This window comes from Emiliania huxleyi, assembly GCF_000372725.1.
Source record: "Emiliania huxleyi CCMP1516 unplaced genomic scaffold EMIHUscaffold_36, whole genome shotgun sequence".
Classification (NCBI taxonomy): domain Eukaryota; phylum Haptophyta; order Isochrysidales; family Noelaerhabdaceae; genus Emiliania; species Emiliania huxleyi.
In genome coordinates this window covers 99963-126133 of record NW_005199274.1, presented here as the reverse complement: position 1 = coordinate 126133, position 26171 = coordinate 99963, and the positions used below count along the sequence as shown (strand labels likewise).

Below are 26171 nucleotides of genomic sequence, written 5' to 3'. Positions count from 1 at the left end.
CGCAAGATGTGCGTGTGTTCCGTGTGAGAGGGACCGCTTCTTTTGAGAGAGAGATTTGTAGCGATACCAAACAACTCTCTGTGCTCTTACCCACAGTGAGAGTGTAAAACTTTGTAAAATACTCTGACTACTGACAAATCACACACATTTTTGTGAGATTTGAATGAGCCTCCTTTGGGCGGGGTTTTTTCTTTGCGCGGGAGATGTATCTCGCCAAATCTGACCGTATCTCGTCATATCCCGCCATATCCCGCGCCGTATCCCGCCGTATATCGAAAGGTGCAAGATGGATGCTTTCGCTCCTCAACCCGAAGAGGGCCTCAAAGCCATCGCTCTCGTGAGCATGCTTCCCGCGAGGGATGTGAGCCCGGAGCGGGTAGAGACGCCTCGCCTCCGCCGCAGATAACCGGCGGGCGGACATCGCGAAGAATGAAGAAAAAACTCCGCAAATGGTCGCCTCTTCGCCAACGAGCAACGTGGCCAAGGCCGAAGAAAGGTGCCTGCTCGGGCATCTCTCTCTCTCTCTCTCTCTCTCTCTCTCTCTCTCTCTCTCTCTCTCTCTCTCTCTCTCTCTCTCTCTCTCTCTCTCTCTCGGGCGAGGCGAGAGCCCCGAAAACGAAGAGAGAGGGAGATTTGAAAACCAACAAGAAATAATGAGAGCGGAAGCACCGACTTGTGAATTTCATCCCCAAGGACGACTCGTCACGCACAGCCATCTCCTTCCGCCCAAGCATGCTCTCGATCATCGCCACGTACTCCGCCCCGGTCCCGCTCCACGGCCGCGAGCTCACCGCCGGGTGGCAAGCCTACATGAACCAGGGCCTTCAGACGGGCGCCGCCTACGCCGGCACCGGCGCTTCGGGCGAGGGCTCCTTTGACGACCTCAACGCTCAGACCGCGGACGCCTTCAGCGCGCTCAACCACCAGGGCGAGCCCGCCGCCGCCGCCGCCTCGCCGTCCGCCGCCTCAGCGTCCACCGCCGCCTCGCCGGCCTCCACCATCGGGACCGACGTCACCTCTGCCGTCGCCACGCCGATCGTCTCCTCGACCGACGCCTTCACCGCCGGCATCATCTCGGTCGTCGACTCGCTCACCGCGGCGCTCGGCTCGCCCGCCGCCTCGAGCGCCGCGCCCGCCTCCGCCGCCGCGCCCGCCTCGCCCTCCTCGTCCGGCGCCGCCTCGGCTCCCCACTTTGCGGGCTGGCAGGCGTACATGAACCAGGGCATCGCCACCGGCCTCCAGTACGCCAACGCGGGCGCCGGAGTCGCCGCCGGCACCACCGACCCGGCGACGGGCTTCAACGACCTCAATGCCGCGACGGCCGACAGCTTCGACGCCCTCAACCACGGCGCGCCGCTCGCCGAGCAGGACGGCGGGGAGCGGCGCAAGCTCGCCGCCGCCGCGCCGGAGGAGAAGGTGTGGACGGGCGCGTGGAGCGACCACCACGCGGAGGCGGGCGGCAAGGAGACCACCTCGCCGCTCGGCGCCGCCAACGTCGGCACCTCCTCCCTCGAGCACGCCGCCACGACCGGCTTCGCGCACGGCGCGTCCCACGTCATCGGCGCCAACACCCACGGCGCGACCGACGACCACGCCGCCAACTCGGACATCCTCTCGACCGACAAGTACCTGGGCACGCCGGGGCACCAGAACGACTGGACGCAGTACCTGCCGGTCGTGCCCGGCAACAACGACGGCGGCTACCTCGGCGGCGAGGTTGTGCAGGACGAGTCGCAGGTGTCGGGCTACGTCGGCGGCTCCTACTACCCGTACCCCGCCGCCCCCGCCGAGTACGCCACCGTCGGGCCGATCTACGCGGGCAAGTACACCGCGGCGGGCCTCGAGACGGTCGCGGGCTGGGCCACGGGCGCCGACTTCAACGAGGAGGGCATGCCGGAGGGGACGGCGAACCGGTTCCTCGAGCTCGACACGCAGCTGCTAGACGACTTTGACAAGCTGAACCGCGGCGGCTCGGTGCTCGGCCGCTGACCTGAGCCGGGGTGCTACCATCGATATGTGTACTACTCTAGGGAGCGGTCTAGTCCCGTGGTGGGTGCTCGATTCCTTTGTGTACAACGAACTATAAACACATGACCTCAAACGCGCCGCCCGCGCGCGACCCCTCTCGGCACACGGGTCACGGCAGCGCATCGGGCGCCGCGAGGTGGCAGCGGGGAGGGGTGAGGCGGCGGCGGTCGAGGCGGGCGAAAGTTGTCAGCGGTTCGGGCGGCCAGGGTGGCAGCAGCGGGCCTGTTCCCGAGGATGTCGGAGAGGCGGGCGGCGCAGGGGCGGTCTGCGATGCCCGGCGCCCTCGGGCAACGCCAACGGGGCAGCGGAGGCAGAGGCACCAGCTGCCGCGTCCTTTTCCGTCGGCGCGCGGAGAGCGGAACGGGCGAGGGAGCCATCCCCGACGAGGTCGTGGAGGCGGCTGTGCAAGGCGACGATGCGGTGCTGGTGTGGCTCGACGGCGGCGGGCGGGTGGACGCGACGTTCACTCATATGAGTGTGAGCGGCAATGCGGTACTGATACTTTCTCGCCGCCGCCTACGGCCACACGAGCGGCTGGCCGCGCAGCTGCTGCAGCGTGGCGCGTCGGTCGACCTTCAGAACAATGAGAATGGCACCGCGCTGATCCTAGCCGCAAGGAACGGCCACAAACAGGTGGCCGAGCTGCTGCTGCAGCACGGGGCAGAGATCAACTTGCAGGACTGCAAGGACCATACCGCGCTGATGCTCGCCGCCTTCAACAATTATCCCGCCGTCGTGCTCCGCTTGCTGCGGGCGGGCGCCGACGCGAAGCTGCGCTCGGTGTCTGGAGACACAGCGCTGGGGTTCGCCAAGAAGCAGGGCCACAGCGAGTGAGTGCGTGCCCTCGAGGGAGCCACCCCTTTGCCGCATGCTGCAGAGAGTGCATGCGGCGGCAAAGGGCGCGCCCGCGACGGCGGCAAAAGAAGCAGTGTGTGCTGAGGGGGCGGCAGCGAGGGAGGCGGAGCGGGCGGCGGCGGAGGCGGAGGCGGCACGGCATGCCGAGGAGCGCTGGCGGAGGTCGAGGCGGAGAAGCGCGCCAAGGGCAAGAAGGGCAAGAAGAAGAAGAAGGTAGGCGGGAGCGGCGGCGCTGGGCCGTCGCAGGAGCCCGAGGCGCTGGCGGAGGAGGAGGCAGCCGCAGCTGAGGCGGCGAAGAAGGCCGAGGAGGCGAGGCTTCTCCTGCTTCTCGAGACGCAGCTGGCGCGTGGAAGTGCTCCATCGACGAGGCGAAGGCGGAGAGGATGGAGCGGAGCCGGTTCGGGTTGGTCCACGAAAAGTCCGGGTGCTGGACGAGCGCCTGAGCTCGGGCAATCTCGGGTAATCTCGGAGCACCACGACAATCCCCGGATCTCGCACCATGTTGCATGTAGGATAATCTCGACTGCACCTCGACTGCACCTCGGCTGCACCTCGACTGCACCTCGACTGCACCTCGGCTGCACCCTCCTAGCCTCCTTCCCTTTTTTCTTTGTTTTTTCTTAGGCGACTCCGGATTCTCGCTCTGGATCTCCTTTTGAGGCTCAAGTCTCTTGACCGAAAGAAAGAATTCTACGTCAGGAAAAAGAATTTTCCCGCGGGAAAAGAAGGGGATGGGGATGCCGGGATGAAGACCGCTGCGAGAATTGGCGAGAGACTGCGAAGAGAGATAGGCAGAGGCAGATACCCAAGGGTGGGCGACGGCTAGCACCACCCTCCTCTCCTTAAAATCCCTGTGTGCAGAGCAAGTGCCTGCTCGCGTCCCTGCACGCTCCGTCTGCAAAACTGCAAGCAACGCCCGTAGAGGGTGCGTTGAGGGCACTCCCTCAAGGAAGCGCCGTTCGACTCTGCCATTTCCTTGGCCTTACGCGTTGCCTATTGGATTTGCGTGTTGGATTGAGTCGCTGTTGACCCACGTCGCATAAGTTCGAAGTCCGAGCTCGTCCGTCCCGAGAAGCACCCGCCTCTCGTCTCGAGCGCCCATCATGCTCTGCCACTCGCGACTCCTAATCGTCCTCGTGGCGACCGCCTGCGCGGCGCCCGTGCCCGTCGTCGACGTGCCAGACGGTCGCGCTAAGCAGTTCCCGGCGTCAGAGGGTGGTGTTGCTTTGCAAGTTCCCGCTCAAGGCATCGAGGAGCAGAACGGCGGCTTCGAGCCCAGCAACGGCGGCAACGGTGGCTCCTTCGGCGGCGACGAGGAGCAGGAGCAGAACGGCCGCTTCGAGCCAGGCAACGGCGGCAACGGTGGCTCCTTTGGTGGCGACGAGGAGCAGGAGCAGAACGGCGGCTTCGAGCCAGGCAACGGCGGCAATGGTGGCTCCTTTGGTGGCGACGAGGAGCAGGAGCAGAACGGCGGCTTCGAGCCAGGCAACGGCGGCAACGGTGGCTCCTTTGGTGGCGACGAGGAGCAGGAGCAGAACGGCGGCTTCGAGCCAGGCAACGGCGGCAATGGTGGCTCCTTTGGTGGCGACGAGGAGCAGGAGCAGAACGGCGGCTTCGAGCCCAGCAACAGCGGCAACGGTGGCTCCTTCGGCGGCGACGAGGAGCAGAACGGCGGCTTCGAGCCCAGCAACGGCGGCAACGGTGGCTCCTTCGGCGGCGACAAGGAGCAGCCGACCAGCCGTTCGCTCCCCACCGCAACTTTGCCTGGCTTCCACCCCAACGTCCCGGGCCTACGCCCGGTGCCACACGTGCCCACTAGCCCCGAACACGACGATGTTGCCAGCGCTCTCTTTGCGAGCGCGGCTCTCGTCTCGGGCCACAATGAGCTAGCGGGCGTCGCACTCGCTGCGCAGGGCCACCCGATGGCCGGCATGGCGGCAATGATGATGGGCAACGGTAACGAGGGCGAGCAGGCGGATGCGACTTCTCCGCCCTCCTCTCCTCGTGGCCTCGTCGCCGCCGCAGACGGCTTCGTGGCTGCCATCGACAGCCTCGTTGGCGCCGACACGGACGCGACTTCTCGCGGCTACGTACCCAAGATGACAAACACGAACCCCGGCTTCCACCTGAACGGGCCGAACGGCATCGAGCCCGGCTTCGCCTTCAACGGCGTCTGGCAGCCGTCGCAGCAGCAGAACGGCGCCAAGTGCCCCGACGTCCCCGCGTCGATGCACACGCTGCAGCTGGCGGAGGACAGCGCCTCGGCCTGCCAGCAGACGTGCCTCAGCTACGCGCAGTACCACAAGTTCTTCTTGGGCTATGCCGGCAAGGACTTTTGCTGCCAGTACAAGGAGGACGGCGCGCCCGGCGAGTGCCAGATCTCCCCGCCGATTACCGCCACGAACGTCCCCTACCTTCCGGACAGCGAGTACACCGCCTTCTTCTTCCACCCGACGGCGGCTGCCAACGGGGTCTAGCTTGTCGCCGTCACCACGCCTGCATGGGCTGTGCGGTCCGGCGTGTCGGCATGCACGCCTCTCTCCACCCTTGGCCCTGCTCAAATCTACTCAGAGCTCACTTCTCTACTCTCTCGTCGTCCCCCTCACCTCTCTCACTCTCCCTCGTACGGCTATGGGTGGTACTCTTGCTTATTATGATTGAGCACACGTACGATTCGGCTTGTCGCCTGAGACACGTTTCGAGACACTCGAGAACCCCTTGAGAAGACACCTTCTGCTGCACGTCTCGTCGCGGCTGTGTCGGCGCGAGCGGCGGCGGGGTGAGAGGCGCCTGTCATTCGTCGTGCCTGTAAGTCCAAGACTCCAAGTGTCATCTCAACGAGGAGAGGATTCGGTTCGGCATTATTTACGGTGGAGACGTCGGTCGAGGGGCTGGCGGAGGCGTGGGGAGAGGCGACGAGCGAGGCGAGCGAGGCGAGCGAGGAGGAGACCGCGGAGGCGGGCGAGGAGGCGGCAGCGGAGGCGGCAGCGGCAACAGAGGCGGCAGCGGAGGCGGAGGTGGAGGCTGCGGTTGTGGCAGCGGCAGAGGAGGAGGAGGCTGCCGCGCAGCGGAGGAGGACGAGGAGGCGGCCGAGGCGGCAGGCCCCGCGGCCCCGAGGCGGCATTTGAGGCGGCAGAGGCGGCGCTCCCTCGCCGCCGCCAAGGCGAGGCGCGCGTCACTTGCCGCTGCGAAGGCCAAGGCACGGGAGAGGCGGCTTAGCCCGCGTGCAAGCCACGTTGGCGCAGTGGCAACCTGCGACGGTGTATCAGTCGCCTTATGCCACCGTTGCATATCCTTACGACGGTGTATCAGTCGCCTTATGCCACCGTTGCATACCCTCAGTCGCCTTATGCCACCGTTGCATATCCGGATATGCAACGGTGGCATAAGGCGCGACTGATACACCGTCGCAAAACTGCACGTCGGGTCTCGAGTTCGAATCCCGCAGTTCGACTCGGCGCAAAAAAACCAGACGGGCGTTGTCACTGGTTCGAAACCCACCTTAGCGTTCACCTGCTATCCGCCGGTACCCAAACCGGATGCATCTCCGCACGACCCAGGAACATGTGCAGTTTTGCGACGGTGTATCAGTCGCGCCTTATGCCACCGTTGCATATCCGGATATGCAACGGTGGCATAAGGCGACTGATGCACCGTCGCACAACCACGGGGAGGGGTCTCTAGTACTCCGGGGTGCGCGTCCTCCGTTGAACGATGTCGTGACGAAGGAGTTTTGTGGCCGAGAGGGTCGCGCGCGGGCGGCGCGTTTGAGGTGCGTCATGTGTTTATAGTTCGTTGTACACAAAGGAATCGAGCACCCACCACGGGACTAGACCGCTCCCTAGAGTAGTACACATATCGATGGTAGCACCCCGGCTCAGGTCAGCGGCCGAGCACCGAGCCGCCGCGGTTCAGCTTGTCAAAGTCGTCTAGCAGCTGCGTGTCGAGCTCGAGGAACCGGTTCGCCGTCCCCTCCGGCATGCCCTCCTCGTTGAAGTCGGCGCCCGTGGCCCAGCCCGCGACCGTCTCGAGGCCCGCCGCGGTGTACTTGCCCGCGTAGATCGGCCCGACGGTGGCGTACTCGGCGGGGGCGGCGGGGTACGGGTAGTAGGAGCCGCCGACGTAGCCCGACACCTGCGACTCGTCCTGCACAACCTCGCCGCCGAGGTAGCCGCCGTCGTTGTTGCCGGGCACGACCGGCAGGTACTGCGTCCAGTCGTTCTGGTGCCCCGGCGTGCCCAGGTACTTGTCGGTCGAGAGGATGTCCGAGTTGGCGGCGTGGTCGTCGGTCGCGCCGTGGGTGTTGGCGCCGATGACGTGGGACGCGCCGTGCGCGAAGCCGGTCGTGGCGGCGTGCTCGAGGGAGGAGGTGCCGACGTTGGCGGCGCCGAGCGGCGAGGTGGTCTCCTTGCCGCCCGCCTCCGCGTGGTGGTCGCTCCACGCGCCCGTCCACACCTTCTCCTCCGGCGCGGCGGCGGCGAGCTTGCGCCGCTCCCCGCCGTCCTGCTCGGCGAGCGGCGCGCCGTGGTTGAGGGCGTCGAAGCTGTCGGCCGTCGCGGCGTTGAGGTCGTTGAAGCCCGTCGCCGGGTCGGTGGTGCCGGCGGCGACTCCGGCGCCCGCGTTGGCGTACTGGAGGCCGGTGGCGATGCCCTGGTTCATGTACGCCTGCCAGCCCGCAAAGTGGGGAGCCGAGGCGGCGCCGGACGAGGAGGGCGAGGCGGGCGCGGCGGCGGAGGCGGGCGCGGCGCTCGAGGCGGCGGGCGAGCCGAGCGCCGCGGTGAGCGAGTCGACGACCGAGATGATGCCGGCGGTGAAGGCGTCGGTCGAGGAGACGATCGGCGTGGCGACGGCAGAGGTGACGTCGGTCCCGATGGTGGAGGCCGGCGAGGCGGCGGTGGACGCTGAGGCGGCGGACGGCGAGGCGGCGGCGGCGGCGGGCTCGCCCTGGTGGTTGAGCGCGCTGAAGGCGTCCGCGGTCTGAGCGTTGAGGTCGTCAAAGGAGCCCTCGCCCGAAGCGCCGGTGCCGGCGTAGGCGGCGCCCGTCTGAAGGCCCTGGTTCATGTAGGCTTGCCACCCGGCGGTGAGCTCGCGTCCGTGGAGCGGGACCGGGGCGGAGTACGTGGCGATGATCGAGAGCATGCTTGGGCGGAAGGAGGTGGCTGTGCGTGACGAGTCGTCCTTGGGGATGATGCAGGGACGCGTCCACTTCCGTACTCGGTTGGCGGGACCGCCGAGGGCGCGCGCGCTTATTCTGCCATGCCGGTATCTGCGCCAAAAGAGCGACGTCGCGCACACACCATCATGATGTCGGCTTCCGCTCTCATTTCTTTTAGAGAGAGAGCCCGGGCGCTCTCGGCTACGGGACCGGCCCCAGCTTCGGCTGAGGGCTGACACGCTGCCGAGCCCAATTCACTGTGAGAGTCGTGATTTCTTGTTGGTTTTCAAATCTCTCTCTCTCTCTCTCTCTCTCTCTCTCTCTCTCTCTCTCTCTCTCTCTCTCTCTCTCTCTCTCTCTCTCACACACAGAGAGAGAGAGAGAGAGAGAGAGAGAGAGAGAGAGAGAGAGAGAGAGAGAGAGAGAGAGAGAGAGAGAGAGAGAGAGAGAGAGAGAGAGAGAGATGCCCGAGCAGGCACCTTTCTTCGGCCTTGGCCACGTTGCTCGTTGGCGAAGAGGCGACCATTTGCGGAGTTTTTTCTTCATTCTTCGCGATGTCCGCCCGCCGGTTATCTGCGGCGGAGGCGAGGCGTCTCTACCCGCTCCGGGCTCACATCCCTCGCGGGAAGCATGCTCACGAGAGCGATGGCCTTGCCAGCCACGCCGCGCACGCGCGGCGCATTTTACGGCGACCTCGAGGCGCCGGGAGCGCTGGAGAGGATGGTGAGAACGACCAGCCTTCGCGGCGAGCTGGTGCTCCTGCACGGCAACAGCAAGCGGCGCCGGCTGCTGCTCAACCTCATCGCGCAGCTCAACGGGCTCGACATTGACCACATCCTTCTCCTCGCCTTCACGCCAGACATGTGCGAGCGCCTCCGTCGGAATCGGAATGGCGCGGTTGGCTGTGCCCACTCGTCGCACCTCCTCCCGCCCTCCCCGCTCGCGGCGACCCGCCCAAACGCTACCAAGTCCGCCGCGATGGCCGCGGCGGCCGCCGCGTGGGGCATGGCGGACAGCAACTACCGCCACTGGCTCGCAAAGTGGCGGACGATGCGGCGGCTGCTCGAGGCATCGTTGTTTTCCGGTGCTCTAAGCGGTTCCTCGCCGATTCTTCCAATGAGACTTCCCCGGGCCTCCTCCACGTAGGCGCGCGTCAACGTGCTCGCCCTCGACTCGGATGTCGCCGTCTTCTCCTCGCCGTACCCCCACCTCCACGGCGCTTTCCGCCGCTTCGCCCTCGTCGCCGCGTTTGACACAAAGGGCGGCTTCGCAAACGTCAACGTCGGCATCGTCTACTTCAACAATGCGACCGCCGGCGGGCCGGTGCACTCGATCATGCTCGAGATGGAGCGGAGGGTCGAGGCTGCGCTCGCGATGCCTCCGCCACAGAAGGTGAGTCACTCGTGTTCTCGCCACGCCTCCTCCTCCCTCCTTTGGTACCCTCTCGGAGCCCTCTCGGAGCCTTTCTGCAGGTGCCGTACGGCTCGCTGCCCGGCCTCTTCTGGGACCAGAACCTCTTCAACAAGGCCCTCCTCTCCGCCATGGCGAACCACGCCCTCTCGCTGCCCGACCCCGCCGGCCGGTCCTTTCTCGGCGGCGGAGAGTGGTCGCGCACCCACGCGGCGGAGCTGCGCCGGCTCGGGGACGTCCTCAAGGAGTGGAGGCGGGGAGAGGCTGCGGCGCCGCCCGGCCTGTCCGTCCGCCCGCCGTGGTTCCCGCACCGTGCGGAGTACCGCTACTGGTCGCTCCGCCGTGCCGCTGTCGGCGCCGACGCGTCTCTCTGGCGGCCGGTGAGCGAGGGGGCGGCCGCTGTGAAGAGACCGCCGAGGAACCAGGCGCCATTCACGGCTGGTGGTGTGAGAGCAGGTGCCCGAGGAGCGGATCCTGCTTGCACCGCCGTGGCTCGTCTCTGCGGACAACGCCTTCGGCCACCGGTGCAAGACGTTTTTAGCCCGTGCAGCCCCTCTGCTCCTCTCGGCTCACCTCGGCTCCTCTCGGCTGCTCTCGGGTCGTCTCAGGCACAAGCACTGGCTATACGGCGCCTCGCACCACATCTCCCCATATCTCCCCACATCTCAGGTACAAGCACTGGCTATACGGCGCCTCGCACCACATCTCCCCATATCTCCCCACATCTCAGGTACAAGCACTGGCTATACGGCGCCTCGCACCACATCTCCCCATATCTCCCCACATCTCAGGTACAAGCACTGGCTATACGGCGCCTCGCCGCCGCCGTGCGTCCTCCTCCACTTCGTCTGTGTCGCGCCGGGACAGCGGTCGCGCATCCTCCCAATGCAGCTCTTCGGCGCGTGGAGCGCGGGCGCCGACGTCCTGTCCGGCAGGCGTGGCGAGGATGACGCCGACGCCGACGCCGATGAGATGTTGTCATCGTTGTACGTCTTGCCCGGCAGGCTGCGCACCGACGGCCGGCGGAGCCCGCCCCCAAACACCACCGCGGTGGTCGGCCGCCGGCTGCCCGCTCTCCTAGATGCGGAGTAGAGACCCGAGTGTTCAAGCCAGCGCTCGAAAGGAGACGTATTCGGGCACACCGGAGCAGCAGGCAGACACAAAGACACGTGGGGAGAGATGGGGAGAGATGGGGAGATGTCCGAGATGGCAGAGTACCTCTCACGTAGGCTCGCTCTCGCAGACGCGACGTACGAGTCGCCGCTCGCGCCGCGGCCGTGGCCTCAGCTCAACGCGCTGCACGCGGCGCTCGGAGGGCTGGCGGAGCTCGCCGGCCGCGTCGCGGTCCTGCCGGCGCTCGACTGCGGCGGAGTGCTGGACGGGTTCCTCGAGCCGGGCATGCTGCCCTCGCGGTAGATGCTCTATGGGACACATGTCGTCGACGTGTCCTCGACGTGTCCCACAGGCAGGCTGCCTTCGCGCTGCTTTTGGCACGTCCACGCGCGCCGCGCGCCGCACTGGCGGCGCGCCGCCCCCGGCGTGCGGTGCGTCCTCTCCCCGCGCAACCACGTGCCGAGATTGCAATCTCGGAGTCCTCGGGCGGACGATGCGCTGTGCATCAGTCCTTACCGCCACCCTCATTGCCACCCTCGCAGCCACCCTCCACCACCACCACCCTCCACCACCACCCTCACCGCCACCGCCCTCACCGCCACCACCGCACCGCCACCACCGCACCGCCACCGCCACCGCCGCCACCGCCACCGCCACCGCCCTCACCGCCACCGCCATCGCCGCCAGGTGCGTCTTCCGCGCCACGTGCGGCGAGGCTGTCGCGCCACCGTCGGAGCTCGAGGCGGCGCTGCAGGCAAACAGCGCGGCGGCGGCGCCAACCTTGAGGGTCGACCTCTCGCGCTTCGACGCCGGCGGCGACGCGGCGGCCGCGGCCGCCTCTTCCGCCGCCGAGGCTGTCCGATCGCTTCTCGACGAGCTGACCGGGGTCCCGGTCGTGCTGCTGCGCCTTACGCTGCCGGAGGCGCCAGCCGACGGGGCGCAGCCGCCGATCGACCCAGCAGTGCTGCGCCGTGCCCACCCCGGGCTCGAGCGCGCCGCGAGCCGGTTCCGCGATTCGTGCCCCGAGCTGCTGGATCGCTCCAAGACGCGCAGGAGAGAGTGCACCAACTTTTGCTGACACTGCCGTGACAGAGTGGCAGTTCGGCAGTACGTTAGAGTGAGACGAGAGAGGACGGGAGCGGCGTCATTGCGGCAAATGGCGTGCGCTCTACGGAACGGCATCGCCGACCTAAGTCGAGCGCGTCCGAAGAGGTGTTTCGACACCGAGTGCTTTGCCGTTACATGCAGCCAGTGTCGCATGGCAAATCCGCGCCCTCGCACACTGCCTCGCCTCCCGACGCGGGAGAAGAGGAGAAGCTCTGGTACGGGGTGTGGAGCTGGAGGCGGTGTGGGTGAGTTGACCAGGGGGTTGTGCGCCGGGCCCTCCTGCTCGGCTCCAGCCGGTAGACAAGTCTTGTCATCAACAGAGTAGATGGATCTGACCTCAGGGCCTCGGCGGCGCCCTCCTGTTCGGCCTCGAGCAGAACTGGCGGGGCGACGCGGCGAGCAACCGGCAGGTGCTCGCGAGCCTGGCGACGGCACAGCAGCTCGAGCAGTCCGCGCTCGCGGCCGGGCGGGGCGGCTGGCGGCTGCTGTCGCACGTGTACCGGGCGTACTTCGATGCCACGGTGCAAGCGCGCCTGCGCTTCGAGCAGGCGCGCGAGGCGCGGGCGTATGAGGCGATCGCCGTGGCGGCGGCGGACTAGGTCCAGCCCTGGGTGGCGCAAGATCTGACGTTCTGTGACAATCGTCAGATCCGTGTTTTTTTGGTCTTGCGGTACATCTCTCCGCTCGCCACCTCACGCTCCGCCGTCCGGCCATGGATGGTCCGATGGAGCTCGGCGAGCTCCATCGGACCATCCAACTCCGGTCACCGAGTCTGAACGCGCTCAGCCTCAGGAGGTACCAAACCGCGCGAATTCTGCACGCCTCGCTGCACCGCTGGCTTGACTGAATCAGGCAGCAGCAGGCTGCTGCTGCTGCCACAGCAGCAGTCTGCTGCGGCCCTAATACGCAAGTTGATGACTAGCAGCACTGCCGGGGGCATTCGAGCCGCCACAGCCGGTGTGCGGCTGTGCACTGCCACCTGCCCGCGGCTACGCACAATGTGCGCTCGCATTGGATGAGCCCTGCTGATGGACCTGCATCGCCTAGCTGCACGAGAGCAATGCCGCAGGCAGTGGCCGTGGCATACACTGCGAGCACACTTGGTGCAGCTGCGAGGTGCAGCAAGAGCACGTCGTTCCTGCCTCTGATGCCACTCTCGCGGCTTGCAGCGCGTCACTCGCGCATGCTCTCCAGGAGCTATGGCGGGCGCGTGTGTGGGGCTGTAGCCTGTGTTTGGCCGGTTCTGACCCGTTTACTATCAGTATCATGTCCGGGCCACAAAAAATCGCACACGGGTAGCGGCTCAGGGGCCCAGTAAGTCGCGGAATCGCCAAATGTCACAACCTGCGCCACCCAGGGCTGGACCTAGTCGGCGGCAACGAGCCCGTCGGTTGCGCAGGCGGAGGCCACGCTGCGCGAACCGTTTACCGACCCGCAGGCGCAGCGGTGGCGGGCGAAGCTGCGCGAGCTTGCGGCGGCGATCAACGCGAGCGCTTCCCTGTGCGGCGGGTGCGCGGCGGGCGGGATGGCGGTGCTGCAGAGCCAGATCCCAGACCTGTCTCTCGGCACGATCGACACGCCGCTCGCAGACCAGCAGTTCCTTCTTGCGCGGCTCGCACGCATCGGCGCCAGCAACGCGACCGCCGCGAGGGCAGAGCTACGCGACCTGCTGTCGTGGACGGCCCCCGCGCCTGGGGCGCTCTATGATCAGCTCGGCCTCTCGCCTCGCAACGCGCGGCTCGACACGGGCGCGGGGCCCGAGGCGGACCCGCAGTACGTCTGTACGTGTTCGCGCCGCTGATCCAGTTCGACGAGGACGAGACGCAGTGGCCGATCACGTGACTCGAGCCTCTTCCTCCTCTGCTCTCCTGCTGGCTTCTTTCTCCTTCTCATGCCCTCCCTCCTCCGGCCTCTGTCGTATGCTGTGCATGCTTCATGTCGGTTACAGGCCGCCTTGCGGCGAGTGCGGCGCCGGCGACGGCGACCCGCAGCGGCTGGCGTGGATGCGCTGGGCGCAGGTGTACGGAGACGCGCCGCTGACGCTGCGCTACGCCGACCTCTCATCAGACGCGCAGTACACTGTACACCTTCTACTAAACACACGCACTAAACACGCAACGTCAACCAGACGGACACACGTGACGACCAACTCGCCTGGACCTTTTGGAACATTTTTGGCTGACCCCAGGAAGCCGCGTGCCCACGCGGGGTGGGATCGAACGGACCGAACGCTAAGCAGTCCAGACTCAAAGGCCGCCAGGGAGGGGCACGTTCCCGGTGAACAGAATGGGCTGCCACTGGAAAGCACTGGCGTAGTCGCGACACCCTGAGAAGACCCTCTTGCCGTTCTCGTCTGGACCCGGGTTCGTCGGCGTGCCAGTGCCGACTCCATTCCCAGGAGCGTAGTCGATGTAGTATTGGTTTGCGGTCGTCTTGGGCATCACAACGCGACCCTTTCCAACCTCTCCATTCTTGCAGTCGAGGCTTTGACCGGTCCCCACTGCAATCAGGGTGCCGGCCTCCACCGTGCACACCACCAGGCGATCAATCGGGCTTGAGTAGTTCCCCGACGGGCAGATTGCTGTCTCCACTCGGTAGTCGCGCTCGCGGCCAATGAGGTGCCCCTGCGATTCGTGGGTGTCGAGGACCCACCAGTGGTGGAGTCTTGTGAAGGCCGCGGAGAAGCTGTCGTACGATCGCAGCATGGTGATCCCCTTCTGGAGGCGGTAGACCTTGGCCGGAGAAGCTGCTGAGCTGCAGATACCACCGGCCAAGGGCGGCTTGACAGCGTTGCTGAGCAGAAGCGCTGCGGTGTCCCAGTCGGGGTCGTTGTGGTCGAGTGGCGGCCCAAAGTTAGCCGGGTCGACCGGCTGCGTCGGGTGGCACTCCTTCAAGTCGTACGGGCCTGGCGGCAGTGCCTCGGACGCGACCGCGTTGGTGTCTCCGAGGTTGTCTGCGACGGGCTCCTTCACACACTCGCAGCCGCCGAGCGGTCCACCCTGAGGGTAGAAGCCAGGGCAGCAGTCGTCCTCCCGGCCATCGAACGCGCAAGTGCCCGCTTCGAGAGGGCTCGCGCAAGCGGGCGCGACTGCCTTCGCGACCGCGTTGGTGTCTCCGAGGTTGTCTGCGACGGGCTCCTTCACACACTCGCAGCCGCCGAGCGGTCCACCCTGAGGGTAGAAGCCAGGGCAGCAGTCGTCCTCCCGGCCATCGAACGCGCAAGTGCCCGCTTCGAGAGGGCTCGCGCAAGCGGGCGCGACTGCCTTCTCCTCTTTGTCCAGCGTGATCGGCAATGCGCGGGCGAGACCGACGGCGGCGAGAACGACCAGCTTCGAGAGCATTGTTGTTTTGTTCCTGTTGGGGTGGCGGAGCGAGTCTGAGGCGTAGAGGTTCTGGGGCTCGCTCAACGGGGCTGTAGCGTCGCGAAATGTGAGAGGCAAGTCGTGGGAGGCACGCACAGTTGTCACAGGTTCGCTCGGATGTCCTGACAGGAAGCGGAATTGAGGCGGGCGCCTTGCAGGACCATGAGCACCTTTTCTTTATTTTTCGCACAGCCCGGCACTAGCGGCTGTTCAGGAAGAAGATCGAGGCCTTGGCTGGGCGGCGCGTCGTCGCTGTGTCGGCTGCGTTCGTCCACAGTCTCGCCCTCACCGCCGACGGCACCGTTTTGCCTGGCTGGCTGGGGCAGGGGCGAGTGCGGCTGGCTGCCTACCTAGACTAGGCCACGGAGAGGACTTGTCGAATCAGCTGCTGCCCAAGAAGGTCGAGAAGCGCGGGGCAGGGTGGGGTGGGGTGGGTGGGTGGAGGGGGGGGGGGTTGAGAGGCGTTCGCGCGTGCCGAGTGCAGCCGGCGCTCGAGGTGGAGAGGCACACGGCGGGGCGCTGGCTGCTCTCTGCGCGAGAGGCTCACCCCGTGCTGCTCGCTCCAAAAGAAGAATTTTACAACATCAACAAAACTCCCTCCAAAAGAAGAAATCGGCGTGTCCCACCACTCGTTTGCCCCGCCCTTCTCTTTCTTTTCTTCAGACCCGACGCCACCACGCCACACAGGAATGTTTTGAGGAGAGGAGTTTGAGGTTGGCGCAGTGAACACTCTCACTCCTCGGCACTAAACAAACATCGGCACTAAACATATTGAACAAGAGGACACCTTCTACTAAACACACGCACTAAACACGCAACGTCAACCAGACGGACACACGTGACGACCAACTCGCCTGGACCTTTTGGAACATTTTTTGGCTGACCCCAGGAAGCCGCGTGCCCACGCGGGGTGGGATCGAACGGACCGAACGCTAAGCAGTCCAGACTCAAAGGCCGCCAGGGAGGGGCACGTTCCCGGTGAACAGAATGGGCTGCCACTGGAAAGCACTGGCGTAGTCGCGACACCCTGAGAAGACCCTCTTGCCGTTCTCGTCTGGACCCGGGTTCGTCGGCGTGCCAGTGCCGACTCCATTCCCAGGAGCGTAGTCGATGTAGTATTGGTTTGCGGTCGTCTTGGGCATCACAACGCGACCCTTTCCAACCTCTCCATTCTTGCAGTCGAGGCTTTGACCGGTCCCCACTGCAATCAGGGTGCCGGCCTCCACCGTGCACACCACCAGGCGATCAATCGGGCTTGAGTAGTTCCCCGACGGGCAGATTGCTGTCTCCACTCGGTAGTCGCGCTCGCGGCCAATGAGGTGCCCCTGCGATTCGTGGGTGTCGAGGACCCACCAGTGGTGGAGTCTTGTGAAGGCCGCGGAGAAGCTGTCGTACGATCGCAGCATGGTGATCCCCTTCTGGAGGCGGTAGACCTTGGCCGGAGAAGCTGCTGAGCTGCAGATACCACCGGCCAAGGGCGGCTTGACAGCGTTGCTGAGCAGAAGCGCTGCGGTGTCCCAGTCGGGGTCGTTGTGGTCGAGTGGCGGCCCAAAGTTAGCCGGGTCGACCGGCTGCGTCGGGTGGCACTCCTTCAAGTCGTACGGGCCTGGCGGCAGTGCCTCGGACGCGACCGCGTTGGTGTCTCCGAGGTTGTCTGCGACGGGCTCCTTCACACACTCGCAGCCGCCGAGCGGTCCACCCTGAGGGTAGAAGCCAGGGCAGCAGTCGTCCTCCCGGCCATCGAACGCGCAAGTGCCCGCTTCGAGAGGGCTCGCGCAAGCGGGCGCGACTGCCTTCGCGACCGCGTTGGTGTCTCCGAGGTTGTCTGCGACGGGCTCCTTCACACACTCGCAGCCGCCGAGCGGTCCACCCTGAGGTCCGCATCGTCTACGCGTACCAGGGGTGGAACGAGCGCCCTCTCGCGCGCCTCTCCGCGATCGGGCCCCCGGCGGCGCGTCGGCCATGCTGCACGACTACCTCCCGTCGCCCAAGCCGATGCGCCCGCTCGAGTTTGCGATCGCGCGGAACGTCAGCGCCGCGGGCCAGCTGGCGATCGAGTGCCGGCAGCCGCCTGGCGCCGCGCAGGTGGGCGGCACCGGCCGCGGCTGCCTCGTCTCGGAGATATGGCTGATCCCATCTACCTGACCCCTGGCGACACGCGCCTGACGACGTGCGCGAGGCGCCACACCGCATTTTTTTATTACACCTGTGTTCGAAGTTTCGTGGTTTTCTTTTGCAGTGTGCTCTACAGACATGCCCCCGATTTTTAGCCTAGAAATTTAGCTGTTACGACTTACGTGTTGGAGCTCGGCTAAGTGGACTACCGAGTAAGAAAGAGTTATGTGAAACCGAACAACCTAACAAAAGACGTTTCCGTCATCCGTCTTCTCTATCCGTCAAAACAAAACTCTCAACGTAATGACATGGTGGCCATCAAGAAAGATGGGTCCCACCAGTCCTGCTTCGCACCGAGCCGCACGGCGAGTTGCATGTGCTCCGGCTTGCGGAAACGGGACATGCATGCGACGCGACCAGCGCGACTGAGCTCTGGATCATGCGGATGCAAGCGCATCATCTGAATGATCGCCGGCAGCACTCCCGCGTCCACCGCTTGCTGCTGGGTCTCTTGGCTGTGAATCGTCACGTTGCACAGGCAGTGCATTGCCTGGACCTGCAAGTTCACGTGGTGGGGGAAAGCGACCATCGCTTCGACGAGCACCCCGAGCAGCCCCTCGCCGGCGACACGACGTCGAAGTGCTTGCGTGCGGGGTCTCGGCGTCTGGCCGCCGACGTAGTCGATGGTGAGACCAGACAGGACACAAAGGCCCTGTTCAAGGACCTTGTCGCACGCCTTGTGGGCAGCCATGGCACCGAGCACGTCGGAGACGACACCCGCAGCCATCGCCGCATCCTTCGCCGCGTCGATCTCGCGGCCCAGCTCCCCGACACCCGACGCGTCGTCGCAACACGCAAGCTCTGTGCCCGCGCCGAGAATGTTGCTGAGGCCGTAGCACGCGTACTGCACCGCACCGGCATGCGCCTTGTGCTGCCGCAGGCCGTGAAGCATCGACTTCGTCAGCTCGTGCGCCTCGGTAAGACGCCGCAATGCAGGCGCGTTGTTGGGGAACTCGGCGGTGACGCGATCCATCTGCGGGCTAAACCCTTTTCCAGCGCGTGCCGAGCGCCAAGAGCTGCTGTCAGCCGCAACCATCGTCCTTCCCAGCGCCTCGCACAATTCTCCGAACGCGACAGCATGCTCCTTTGTTGCAGCCCATGTCGCCGCGCGAGAGATGGCGCCACACAAGCTCGGCACCACCGCCAGGCCGACGTCAAACAGCACTGAAGGCGGCAGGCTCGCGGTGCATAGCGCGACCTCAGCGAGAGCTTCTGCGACGTCTGCGGTCGGGTCGTTGCTGGCGCTGTGCGAATCGATCAGCCAAGTGAAGACTCGCACGGCGTCCATCTCCGACAGCGCCGCCGCATCCGCCGCAGGCAACTCGTCCACGAGTTGCCCTTGCAAGAGCTTCTGTACTGCCGAGCACGCCGCCGCACACAGCAGGCCATCCGCCGCGCCATACTCCCGCAGAATGCGCAGCGGCGCGGCAAGCGTCATTTTCCCTGTCCCGCCAGCGGTGGCCGGCGTGGGCAGCGGCGCCGGGCAAGAGTGTTTGTGGCCCGCCTTCCACGCGGCCTTTTGGCAGGCAGCGTCGCAGTATCGCGCCTTGTGGCACTTTCCGCACGCCTTCATGCGCACGCCTGCCTGCCCAGACTTCCCGCAACGCACGCATTTGTATATCTTCAGCCCGCTCTCGTCGCGGTCGCCGCGCAGCGGGTTGAAGATGGGCACGGTCGACGGCGGATAGTAGATTTCCACGGGCTCGCCCGGTGCTCGCGCGTCAGCTCCATCGGGCAGGCGAATCTCCACAGTGCGGCCGTCGTCGGCGAGGAAGCGATAGAGGTCACCCGGGGATGCGTCAGCAGGCATCTCGATCACCTTCTTTAGCATGCTGTCCGGCCTTGCAAAGAGGGAGGCGACGAGCGCAGACGGACAGCACCCCAGGATGGCAAAAAGGAGAGGTGCCCGGGGGCCGGCAAAACTGTCAACACGAAACTTGGCTTGCTGTGAATGCGCTTGCGCTCGCGACGGATTCAGAACAGACGACGAGCGCAGCGCATGCTTCCGTCCTCATGAGCCAGCACCCTCACCTTGGCTCCGCACGCGGCGCAGACCGCGGCGATGACGGCGGCCGGCGGTCTCGGGAACCGTACCCATACTACTCAAAAGTATACAATATACTACCACAAAGCACCACTAGCGATTTCGCGCGGAGGGCGTAGTGAAGCACTGGGGCGCTGACTGTGTGTTATTCGGGTGGGGATCCATCAGTGGTAAGCGGCTTTAGTCACAGATCAAAGCTCAGACGCCACACCAACACCACAAACACGCTCACTTCGCCGCTGCTGTAGAGGGCCTACGGGGGCCCATACTACGTCGAAGTACGGACCCGATCTCGGCACTCACGGGCTGTCACGCGCCCGCGCGCGGCGCGGGCCGCACCGCCCATGCCCCCGGGTCACCGACCCCGCCTCTCGGCCCTCTCGGCCCTCAGGAGCGTGCGGGAGACCGGCGAGGGGCGCGCCGCGCGCCGCCTGCAGAGCCGCCAGAGGCATTGTCGCCTCCGCTGGCGGGGTTCCCGCGCGCCCGCCCGCGCCCGGACCCGCGCCCGCTGCGCCCGCGGGCTCCGGATGCGCCGCCCTCCGTCTCCTTCTTCTCGATGGCAGTCCGCACGTGCTTGTCGACGGGTCGGCGGCGTGGTCGAGGGGAAGGTCGCCGGCGGCCGCAACTCCGCCGCCGTCGCTCCGCCGGCTCTGATCGAGTATCGGGCGTTGAGGGCGGCGGCGCAAAGCGGGTCTGATGCATCCATCGCCACGAGCCTCGCGGCGGCGATCGTGGCACACCTGGCGGCGGCTCTCGGGGCCGTCTCTACGGCGCTCGACGCCGTGTGAGGTCGCCGGCGGCCGCAACTCTGCCGCCGTCGCTCCGCCGGCTCAACCGAGTATCGGGCGTTGAAATTGGCGGCGCAAAGTGGGTCTGGTGCGCCACACGGCCACAACCCTTGCCACCGCCCTTGCCGCCGCCCTTGCCACCCTTTGCCGCCTTGCCTACGCCGCGGGCGGCGGTGGGAGCGGCCTGCTGGGCTAGCATGTTGTCCTTGCTGGGGACGGGCACGTGGAACGCACGTTACATGTTCGAACGGCCTCCGGGATTCAAACAAAAAATAGCCAAGGCCCTCTCGCAACCCCTCCGACCCCCTGGGACCCGTGGGCGTCGAAGAGGCGCTCTCGGGGGGCCGTTCTGAGTTCATACTACCTCGAAGTACAATATACTGCGTCAAAGCACCGGCCCTGAGTCCGCCGGCGCTACGTACGTACGCCGCTCGATGACGGCACAAAACATGAGACCGCGCTCGACCCGGCGGTCGCGAAGTCGTTCGAGGCCGAGCGCGCTCGTACGCGCCGCGCGATGTGAGAGAAGGAGATAGAGCGTGCGCAAGACGACGTGCTCGAGTCGGCGCTCGCGGTCCACGACGAGGAAGATGCGGTGTTCCTCTACCGCTGCAACAAGCTCGCCGAGAAAAACCCGGACCTGCTGAACGCGATCGAGATGCGCCGGGCGACGATGGCCGACGACGCCCTCGCCGACCGCACGCGCGCCACCGATGTGACCAAGCGCTGGGAGCGTGGTTTGACCTCACACCCATGGTCTCACAGTGTGCCGGCAGTCGCCGAGCAGTGTCGCTCACACAAGCCGCAGCACAAAAGTGACTGAGGGCCAGTGAGGGCGAGCCCATCGCTGTCACAGCTGTAGCAGCCGCACAGTAGGCTGTGTCAACTGTGCAGAGTGTGTGAGCAGCAGAGGAGCTGCTCTCCAGGCTTCAGGCGCAAAGAGCTGCATGCCACCGAAGGCGCTGTCGAGGTTCGCCGAGCGCGGCGCAGGTTGGGGGAAGCCGCCACCGACGAGCGCGTTGGACTGTTCACTCCGGACAAAAAACGCTGCACAGCGGACGGTGCGGGGCGTGCCGCAAACTTAGCGGCGAGGCGCGGGACCGTCTGTGGCGAAGTGGGTCGCGTCCCCCGATTTCCGTCAACCCAGCGAGATCGCTTAGGCCTTAGCGTTCTCAGCATCCACACCCTTTTTATTTAACCGCGGGCAACTAAAATTGATGGCATACTTCGGAAATCGGGGCGGCAGGGGTGGACCACACTGCCGCCCACCCAGATGGCAAGAAGTGTGGACGAGCATCCTGGCGCATGCAGCCGAGGAACAGCCTGACCCTGAGGAAACGATGTTAGAAGAATCTAAGAACTACTTATGAGTGCTGGAAACCATTCACGACAATCGACATCGCTTGGCAGCGGGAGAAGAAGTTCGCAAGGAGCTGTGGCCAGGACACGCGAGTCCGCTCATCCTTGCCGCACTCACCAGCCACCGAGCCAGTCCCAAGATGTGCGAGTCCGCGTCATGAGAATGCTCGCCGCATCGTCGATCTCGTGCTTCCGACTCACTTTCCAGTCTGATTGGTGATTGGTGATTGGAGTGCATCCCGCGCCTTCCACCGTGCCGCCGCCCGCGCCGGCCGCCCGCGCGCCGCCAGCGCCGCCGCCCGCGCCGCCGCCTCCACATCGTCTCACGTGTTGCTTTTGGGGTTTTGTGGGGTAGATTACCGCAGTGCCAAGCATCTCCGATCCGCGGAGCGGCGTCTGTCAGCTCACGCGAGTCTGCCTGGCGCTGGCTCGTGGCAGCCCCCCCCGCCTCTACGTCAGCAAGCAGTGCAAGCCCCGTTCTCCCCTCTGCACGTGGGCGGCAGCGCCGCCCTCGCCCTTCTACCCTACTCAGCGCGCCCAACGCCCCCGGTGTGTCAAGCGCCCCGCTCCTCCCGCTGCGGCGCAACGCCGATGCGAGACAGCTCTGCGACTAGCTCCGCCACCGGCAACTCGATGCCGCGGTCCGCCAGCTTCTCTTCCTCGGACCGCTCGAGGCGGAGGTCCTAATCTCGGGTCGTCTCGGGTCATCAGGGTCATCTCGGACCGCTCGAGGCGGAGGCCCTGGGGAAGCTCTGCCCTTGGCCCAATCGCATCTCGGCGAATCTCGCACCTTGACGCGCACGCTGCCCTTGTCCCACTCGTCAGGCGCCACAAAGACCATCCGCCGGCCGGAGACGCGGTCGGCGTAGCTGAATGCCTTGTCGGCCCGCTTGTTTGCGAGCAGCACGTCGACGGCGTAGCCGGCGGCGCGCAGCGTCGCCGCCACCTGGACAGCGTGCAGGCGAAGATATGGGGAGAGATGGGGAGAGATGGGGAGAGATGGGGAGAGATTGGGAGAGATGGGGCGAGATGGGGAGAGATGGGGAGAGGTGGGGCGAGATGGGGCGAGATGGGGAGAGATGGGGAGAGATGGGGAGAGATGGGGAGAGGTGGGGAGAGATGGGGAGAGGTGGGGAGATGTGGGGAGATGTGGGGAGAGATGGGGAGAGATGGGGAGAGATGGGGGGAGATGGGGAGAGATGGGGAGAGATTGGGAGAGATGGGGAGAGATGGGGAGAGGTGGGGAGAGATGGGGAGATGTCCGCCACCTGGACAGCGTGCAGGCGCATCTCAGCGTTGAATGGGCAGACGACGAAGTCGACCTAGTCACAGCCGGAGAGCTGCGAGAAGGAAGGAGAGAGAGTGCTAGAGAGAGAGGGGGAGGGAGCTGTGCATTCGCACGAGGGCGGAGCCGATCTCGGCCCGATCTCGGTCGATCTCGATCTCGCACCTCCGGCTCGAGGTGCGGCAGCAAGCCCTTCTCCTGGAGGAGCTCCATGATGACGCAGTCGCCGAAGCCGAAGCCGCAGGCGGGGACGACCGTCGGCGAGCCATACAGCGAGAGGAGCTTGTCGTACCTGCGGAGGGAGAGACGGCAGGGAGAGACAGCAGGGATAGACAGCAGGCTCGAGCACGTCGAGAGGAGGGCTGGGGGTGAGTCAAGCTGGGGGAGGGGGGGGGGAGGGGAGGGGGGGAGGGAGGGAGGGGCGGGCAGGGCAGGGGGGAGGGGAGGGAAGGAGAGGAGGGGAGAGGAGGGGGAGGGGAGGTCGTCGTACCGCCCGCCGCCGCAGATGGCCCGCAGCTCGCCCTTGCGGTCGAAGCCCTCGAAGACGATGCCGGTGTAGTAGGCGAGCCCGCGCACCACCGACGCGTCGAACAGGATCCAGTCGCCTGCCCACACCCCGTTGCCGTGAAGAGGCGCTGCCACCTCGCGCCTCGCGCGAGTGCGACAGCGGGGTCGGGGCGCCGAAGCCGTACGCCTCCGCCAGCGCGAAGAGCTCCTTCATCTCGCGCATCGCGTCGGCGGCGACGGGGTGCTCTCCGACCAGCTCCTGCAGCTCCGAGATCACCCGAGATCACCCGAGATCACCCGAGATTACCCGAGATTACCCGAGAGATGGCGACGGGGGGTGCTCTCCGGCCAGCGCCTGCAGCTCGCCGATCGAGCGCAGCGAGAGCGAGGCGACGATCTTGCGGGCCGCCTCGTCCGACACCTGCGCAGCCGAGAGACAGCCGAGGTAGAGCGGGTCTAGCCGAGGTAGAGCCGAGAGACGGGCGAGCTCGGCCCGAGATGTAGTCGAGATCTAGTCGAGACAAGCCTGCGCGTCGCGCAGCAGCTGGACCGTCTCGTCGGGCCCGATCTTGTCGAGCTTGTCGACGATGACGCAGACGGCCTCGAACTTGTCATCGTCGATGCCGTACATCTTGAGGATCGCCGCGAGCACCTTGCGCGAGTACGTCGTGCGCTCACCTCTCGGCTCCTCCCGGCTCCTCTCGGCTCCTCTCGGCTCCTCTCGGCTCCTCTCGGCTCCTCTCGGCTCCTCTCGGCTCCTCTCGGCTGCTCTCGGCTGCTCTCGGCTCCTCTCGGCTCCTCTCGGCTGCTCTCGGAGCACCTTGCGCGAGTTGACCTTGATGCCGACGTCGGCGGAGGTGACGCCGACGCTCTTGAAGAATGACGTGACGCCGGCCAGCAGCTCGGCCTACTCTTGGCGGATCTCGGGCCATCTCGGGCCATCTCGGGCCATCTCGGGCCATCTCGGGCTAACCCTAACCCTAACCCTAACCCTAACCCTAATGCAAACCATCTCGGGAGGTGACGGCGGCGAGCTGCTCGCGCCTCTGCGGCGATCGACGCCTCGCCGACGATGTCCATGTTCCACTGGAAGTGCTCGCGCTTGCGCCCGCGCTGGACCGTCTCGAAGCGCCAGCACTGCGGTATGGAGAACCACTTGACGGGCAGCAGCACCTGCGAAGGAGGGGAGGGAAGGGGGCAGATCCAGAGGGGGGAGGCCGGGAGGGGGAGGGGCCGGGAGGGGGAGGGGCCGGGAGGGGGAGGGCCGGGAGGGGGAGGGGCCGGGAGGGGGGAGGGCCGGGAGGGGAAGGGCCGCGTGACAGGCAGGAGGGCCTTGCGGCCGGGCGAGAGGAGACGTGACCTCGGCGGATCTGGATCTCGGTGGATCTCGGCGGATCTTGGCGGATCTCGGCGGATCTATCGGCGGATCTCGGCGGATCTGGACGGATCTCGGCGGATCTCGGCGGATCTCGCGCGCCTTGCCGCCGAGCGAGAGGATCATGCGAGCGAGAGTCGGCGTCATCTCCGGCCGGAGGGAGACCGCCTTGCCGTCCTTGTCGGTGAAGTTGTACATCTGCTGCGTGATCTCCTCGCCGCCCTTGCGCACGTACAGCTGCTCCGCCTCGAGCACGGGCGCGTCGTACTCGACAAAGGCGAGCTGGCGCGCCTGCGGGGAGGGTGTGGGGAGGGTGTGGAGAGGGTGTGGGGAGGGTGCGGGGAAGGTGTGGGGAGGGTGTGGGGAGGGTGTGGGGAGGGTGTGGGGAGGGTGCGGGGAGGGTGTGGGGAGGGTGTGGGGAGGGTGTGGGGAGGGTGTGGGGAGGGTGTGGGGAGGGTGCGGGGAGGGTGTGGGGAGGGTGTGGGGAGGGTGCGGGGAGGGTGAGAAGTGAGGGTGGAGGAGGGAGAGCAGAGGAGCAGAGAGGAGCAGAGAGGGGCAGAGAGGGGCAGAGAGGAGCAGAGAGGAGCAGAGAGGAGGAGGAGCGGAGGAGCGGAGAGAGCAAGAGGAGTGCAGAGGCGCAGGGAGGAGCAGAGAGGAGCTGGCGCGCCGTCTCGCGGAACTTGGCGAAGAGCCAGTTGCGCGTCCGCATCTCGGCCGGGAAGAAGTCGCGCGTCCCCGAAGGCGGCTCGGTCGAGATGGCGGGGCCCGCGGGTGTCCCGCCCTTAGCCTCGGCCTTCTTTGCCGCCTTTGCCGCCTTTGCCGCCTCCTTTTTGAGCTGGCCCTTGGACTTGCCTCCGGCGGCCGCGGCGTCGCCGTCCGCGGAGGGCGCGCTCGCAGCCACGGAGCCCGACGCGGCGGCCGCGGCGCCGTTCGAGTCGGGCGGCGGCACCTCGTCCGCACCAAACCAGACGGCGATCTCGAGCGTCGCTGACGCCGCGCTCGGCGAGACGGAGAGGAGGTCGCTCCCGCCGGCGGCGCCGGCAATCTCGATGCCAGCGGCGATGGCCCCTGCGCCCTGCCACACCGTCGCGACGGCCGGCCCACTAGTGAGCTGCGCAACGGAGCCTGCCTTTGTGCAGTCGACGTGCGCCTGTGCCTGAGCGGTGGTGGCGCGCAGCATGCGGCAGGCGACCATCGTGAGGCCACGCTTCTCGAACTGTGAGGAGATCTCGAAGGTCACCCCGCGCGAGACGGCGTCGGGCGTGCACAACACCAGGGTCTGCTGCGCCATTTTTCGGCTGCCACGCACGAGCTGGCCACGACGCGGCTCGCCTGGGGTTCCGGGTCCTAGCCCAGATAGGTACCTATTTCGCAGCGAAGCGAAAAAAGAACAACTCACACCTACCTATTGCAGGGCCCTTTTGGGCGAAACAAGACCAACCTACCTACCTATCTGGCTTCTGGGAGGGGCCAGTCAGTGGCGACAGACCCCCTATCCGGCTAGGAGCCGGAACCCAGACTCACACCAGACTCACACATTCGGTTTTTTGCTCCCACGGCGCAGCTGCTGCCCAAGAAGATCGAGGCCTTTGCGGAGCGGCGCGTGAT

The 26171-nt window shown here is 66.1% G+C and overlaps 7 protein-coding genes across 7 annotated transcripts; 4 read left to right on the top strand and 3 right to left on the bottom strand.

Moving 5' to 3' along the window:
- Positions 1–693: 693 nt before the first annotated feature.
- On the top strand, positions 694–2104 carry EMIHUDRAFT_435910 (hypothetical protein). Its single transcript, XM_005772310.1, has one exon. It carries the CDS (start codon positions 733–735, stop codon positions 1987–1989), a length of 1257 nt encoding a protein of 418 aa, XP_005772367.1. The 5' UTR covers positions 694–732; the 3' UTR covers positions 1990–2104.
- Positions 2105–6646: 4542 nt separating this feature from the next.
- EMIHUDRAFT_435909 (hypothetical protein) lies at positions 6647–8061 on the bottom strand. Its single transcript, XM_005772309.1, has one exon. The coding sequence runs from the start codon at positions 8020–8022 to the stop codon at positions 6766–6768; it is 1257 nt and encodes a 418-aa protein (XP_005772366.1). The 5' UTR covers positions 8023–8061; the 3' UTR covers positions 6647–6765.
- A 607-nt stretch (positions 8062–8668) lies between these two features.
- On the top strand, positions 8669–11639 carry EMIHUDRAFT_208652 (hypothetical protein; the record flags this gene model as incomplete). Its single annotated transcript, XM_005772308.1, has 9 exons — positions 8669–8935; positions 9185–9430; positions 9511–9828; positions 9905–9972; positions 10240–10422; positions 10678–10860; positions 10918–10942; positions 11277–11348; positions 11415–11639. 9 exons carry the CDS (start codon positions 8669–8671, stop codon positions 11637–11639), a joined length of 1587 nt encoding a protein of 528 aa, XP_005772365.1.
- Positions 11640–11803: 164 nt separating this feature from the next.
- Positions 11804–12267, top strand: EMIHUDRAFT_208651 (hypothetical protein; the record flags this gene model as incomplete). The annotated part of the gene is made up of 2 exons (XM_005772307.1): positions 11804–11890; positions 12010–12267. 2 exons carry the CDS (start codon positions 11804–11806, stop codon positions 12265–12267), a joined length of 345 nt encoding a protein of 114 aa, XP_005772364.1.
- Positions 12268–12380: 113 nt separating this feature from the next.
- EMIHUDRAFT_208650 (hypothetical protein) lies at positions 12381–13850 on the top strand (the record flags this gene model as incomplete). Its single annotated transcript, XM_005772306.1, has 7 exons — positions 12381–12463; positions 12531–12625; positions 12738–12784; positions 12931–12963; positions 13038–13453; positions 13617–13749; positions 13797–13850. 7 exons carry the CDS (start codon positions 12381–12383, stop codon positions 13848–13850), a joined length of 861 nt encoding a protein of 286 aa, XP_005772363.1.
- Positions 13851–13914: 64 nt separating this feature from the next.
- On the bottom strand, positions 13915–15009 carry EMIHUDRAFT_208649 (hypothetical protein; the record flags this gene model as incomplete). The annotated part of the gene is made up of 1 exon (XM_005772305.1): positions 13915–15009. The coding sequence occupies one exon, from the start codon at positions 15007–15009 to the stop codon at positions 13915–13917; it is 1095 nt and encodes a 364-aa protein (XP_005772362.1).
- A 6368-nt stretch (positions 15010–21377) lies between these two features.
- EMIHUDRAFT_435908 (histidyl-tRNA synthetase) lies at positions 21378–25889 on the bottom strand. The gene is made up of 12 exons (XM_005772304.1): positions 25231–25889; positions 24666–24854; positions 24233–24361; positions 24009–24095; positions 23715–23840; positions 23550–23609; positions 23363–23453; positions 23172–23286; positions 22847–22973; positions 22665–22718; positions 22187–22342; positions 21378–22079 (listed from the first exon to the last, which is right to left on the bottom strand). Exons 1-12 carry the CDS (start codon positions 25852–25854, stop codon positions 21951–21953), a joined length of 1887 nt encoding a protein of 628 aa, XP_005772361.1. The 5' UTR covers positions 25855–25889; the 3' UTR covers positions 21378–21950.
- Between the last annotated feature and the right edge of the window lie 282 nt (positions 25890–26171).

What these genes read in the sequence shown, in the direction of transcription:
- EMIHUDRAFT_435910 (XM_005772310.1), top strand. Translation starts at nt 733, where the DNA reads ATGCTCTCGATCATCGCCACGTACTCCGCCCCGGTCCCGCTCCACGGC.
- EMIHUDRAFT_435909 (XM_005772309.1), bottom strand. Translation starts at nt 8,022, where the DNA reads ATGCTCTCGATCATCGCCACGTACTCCGCCCCGGTCCCGCTCCACGGA.
- EMIHUDRAFT_435908 (XM_005772304.1), bottom strand. Translation starts at nt 25,854, where the DNA reads ATGGCGCAGCAGACCCTGGTGTTGTGCACGCCCGACGCCGTCTCGCGC. An exon ending in TCCTCTCGCTCGGCGGCAAG is followed by an intron (nt 24,362 to 24,665) that starts GCGCGCGAGATC and finishes CCTCCTTCGCAG; the next exon opens with GTGCTGCTGCCCGTCAAGTG. An exon ending in TGCGCCTGCACGCTGTCCAG is followed by an intron (nt 22,343 to 22,664) that starts GTGGCGGACATC and finishes CACGCTGTCCAG; the next exon opens with GTGGCGGCGACGCTGCGCGC.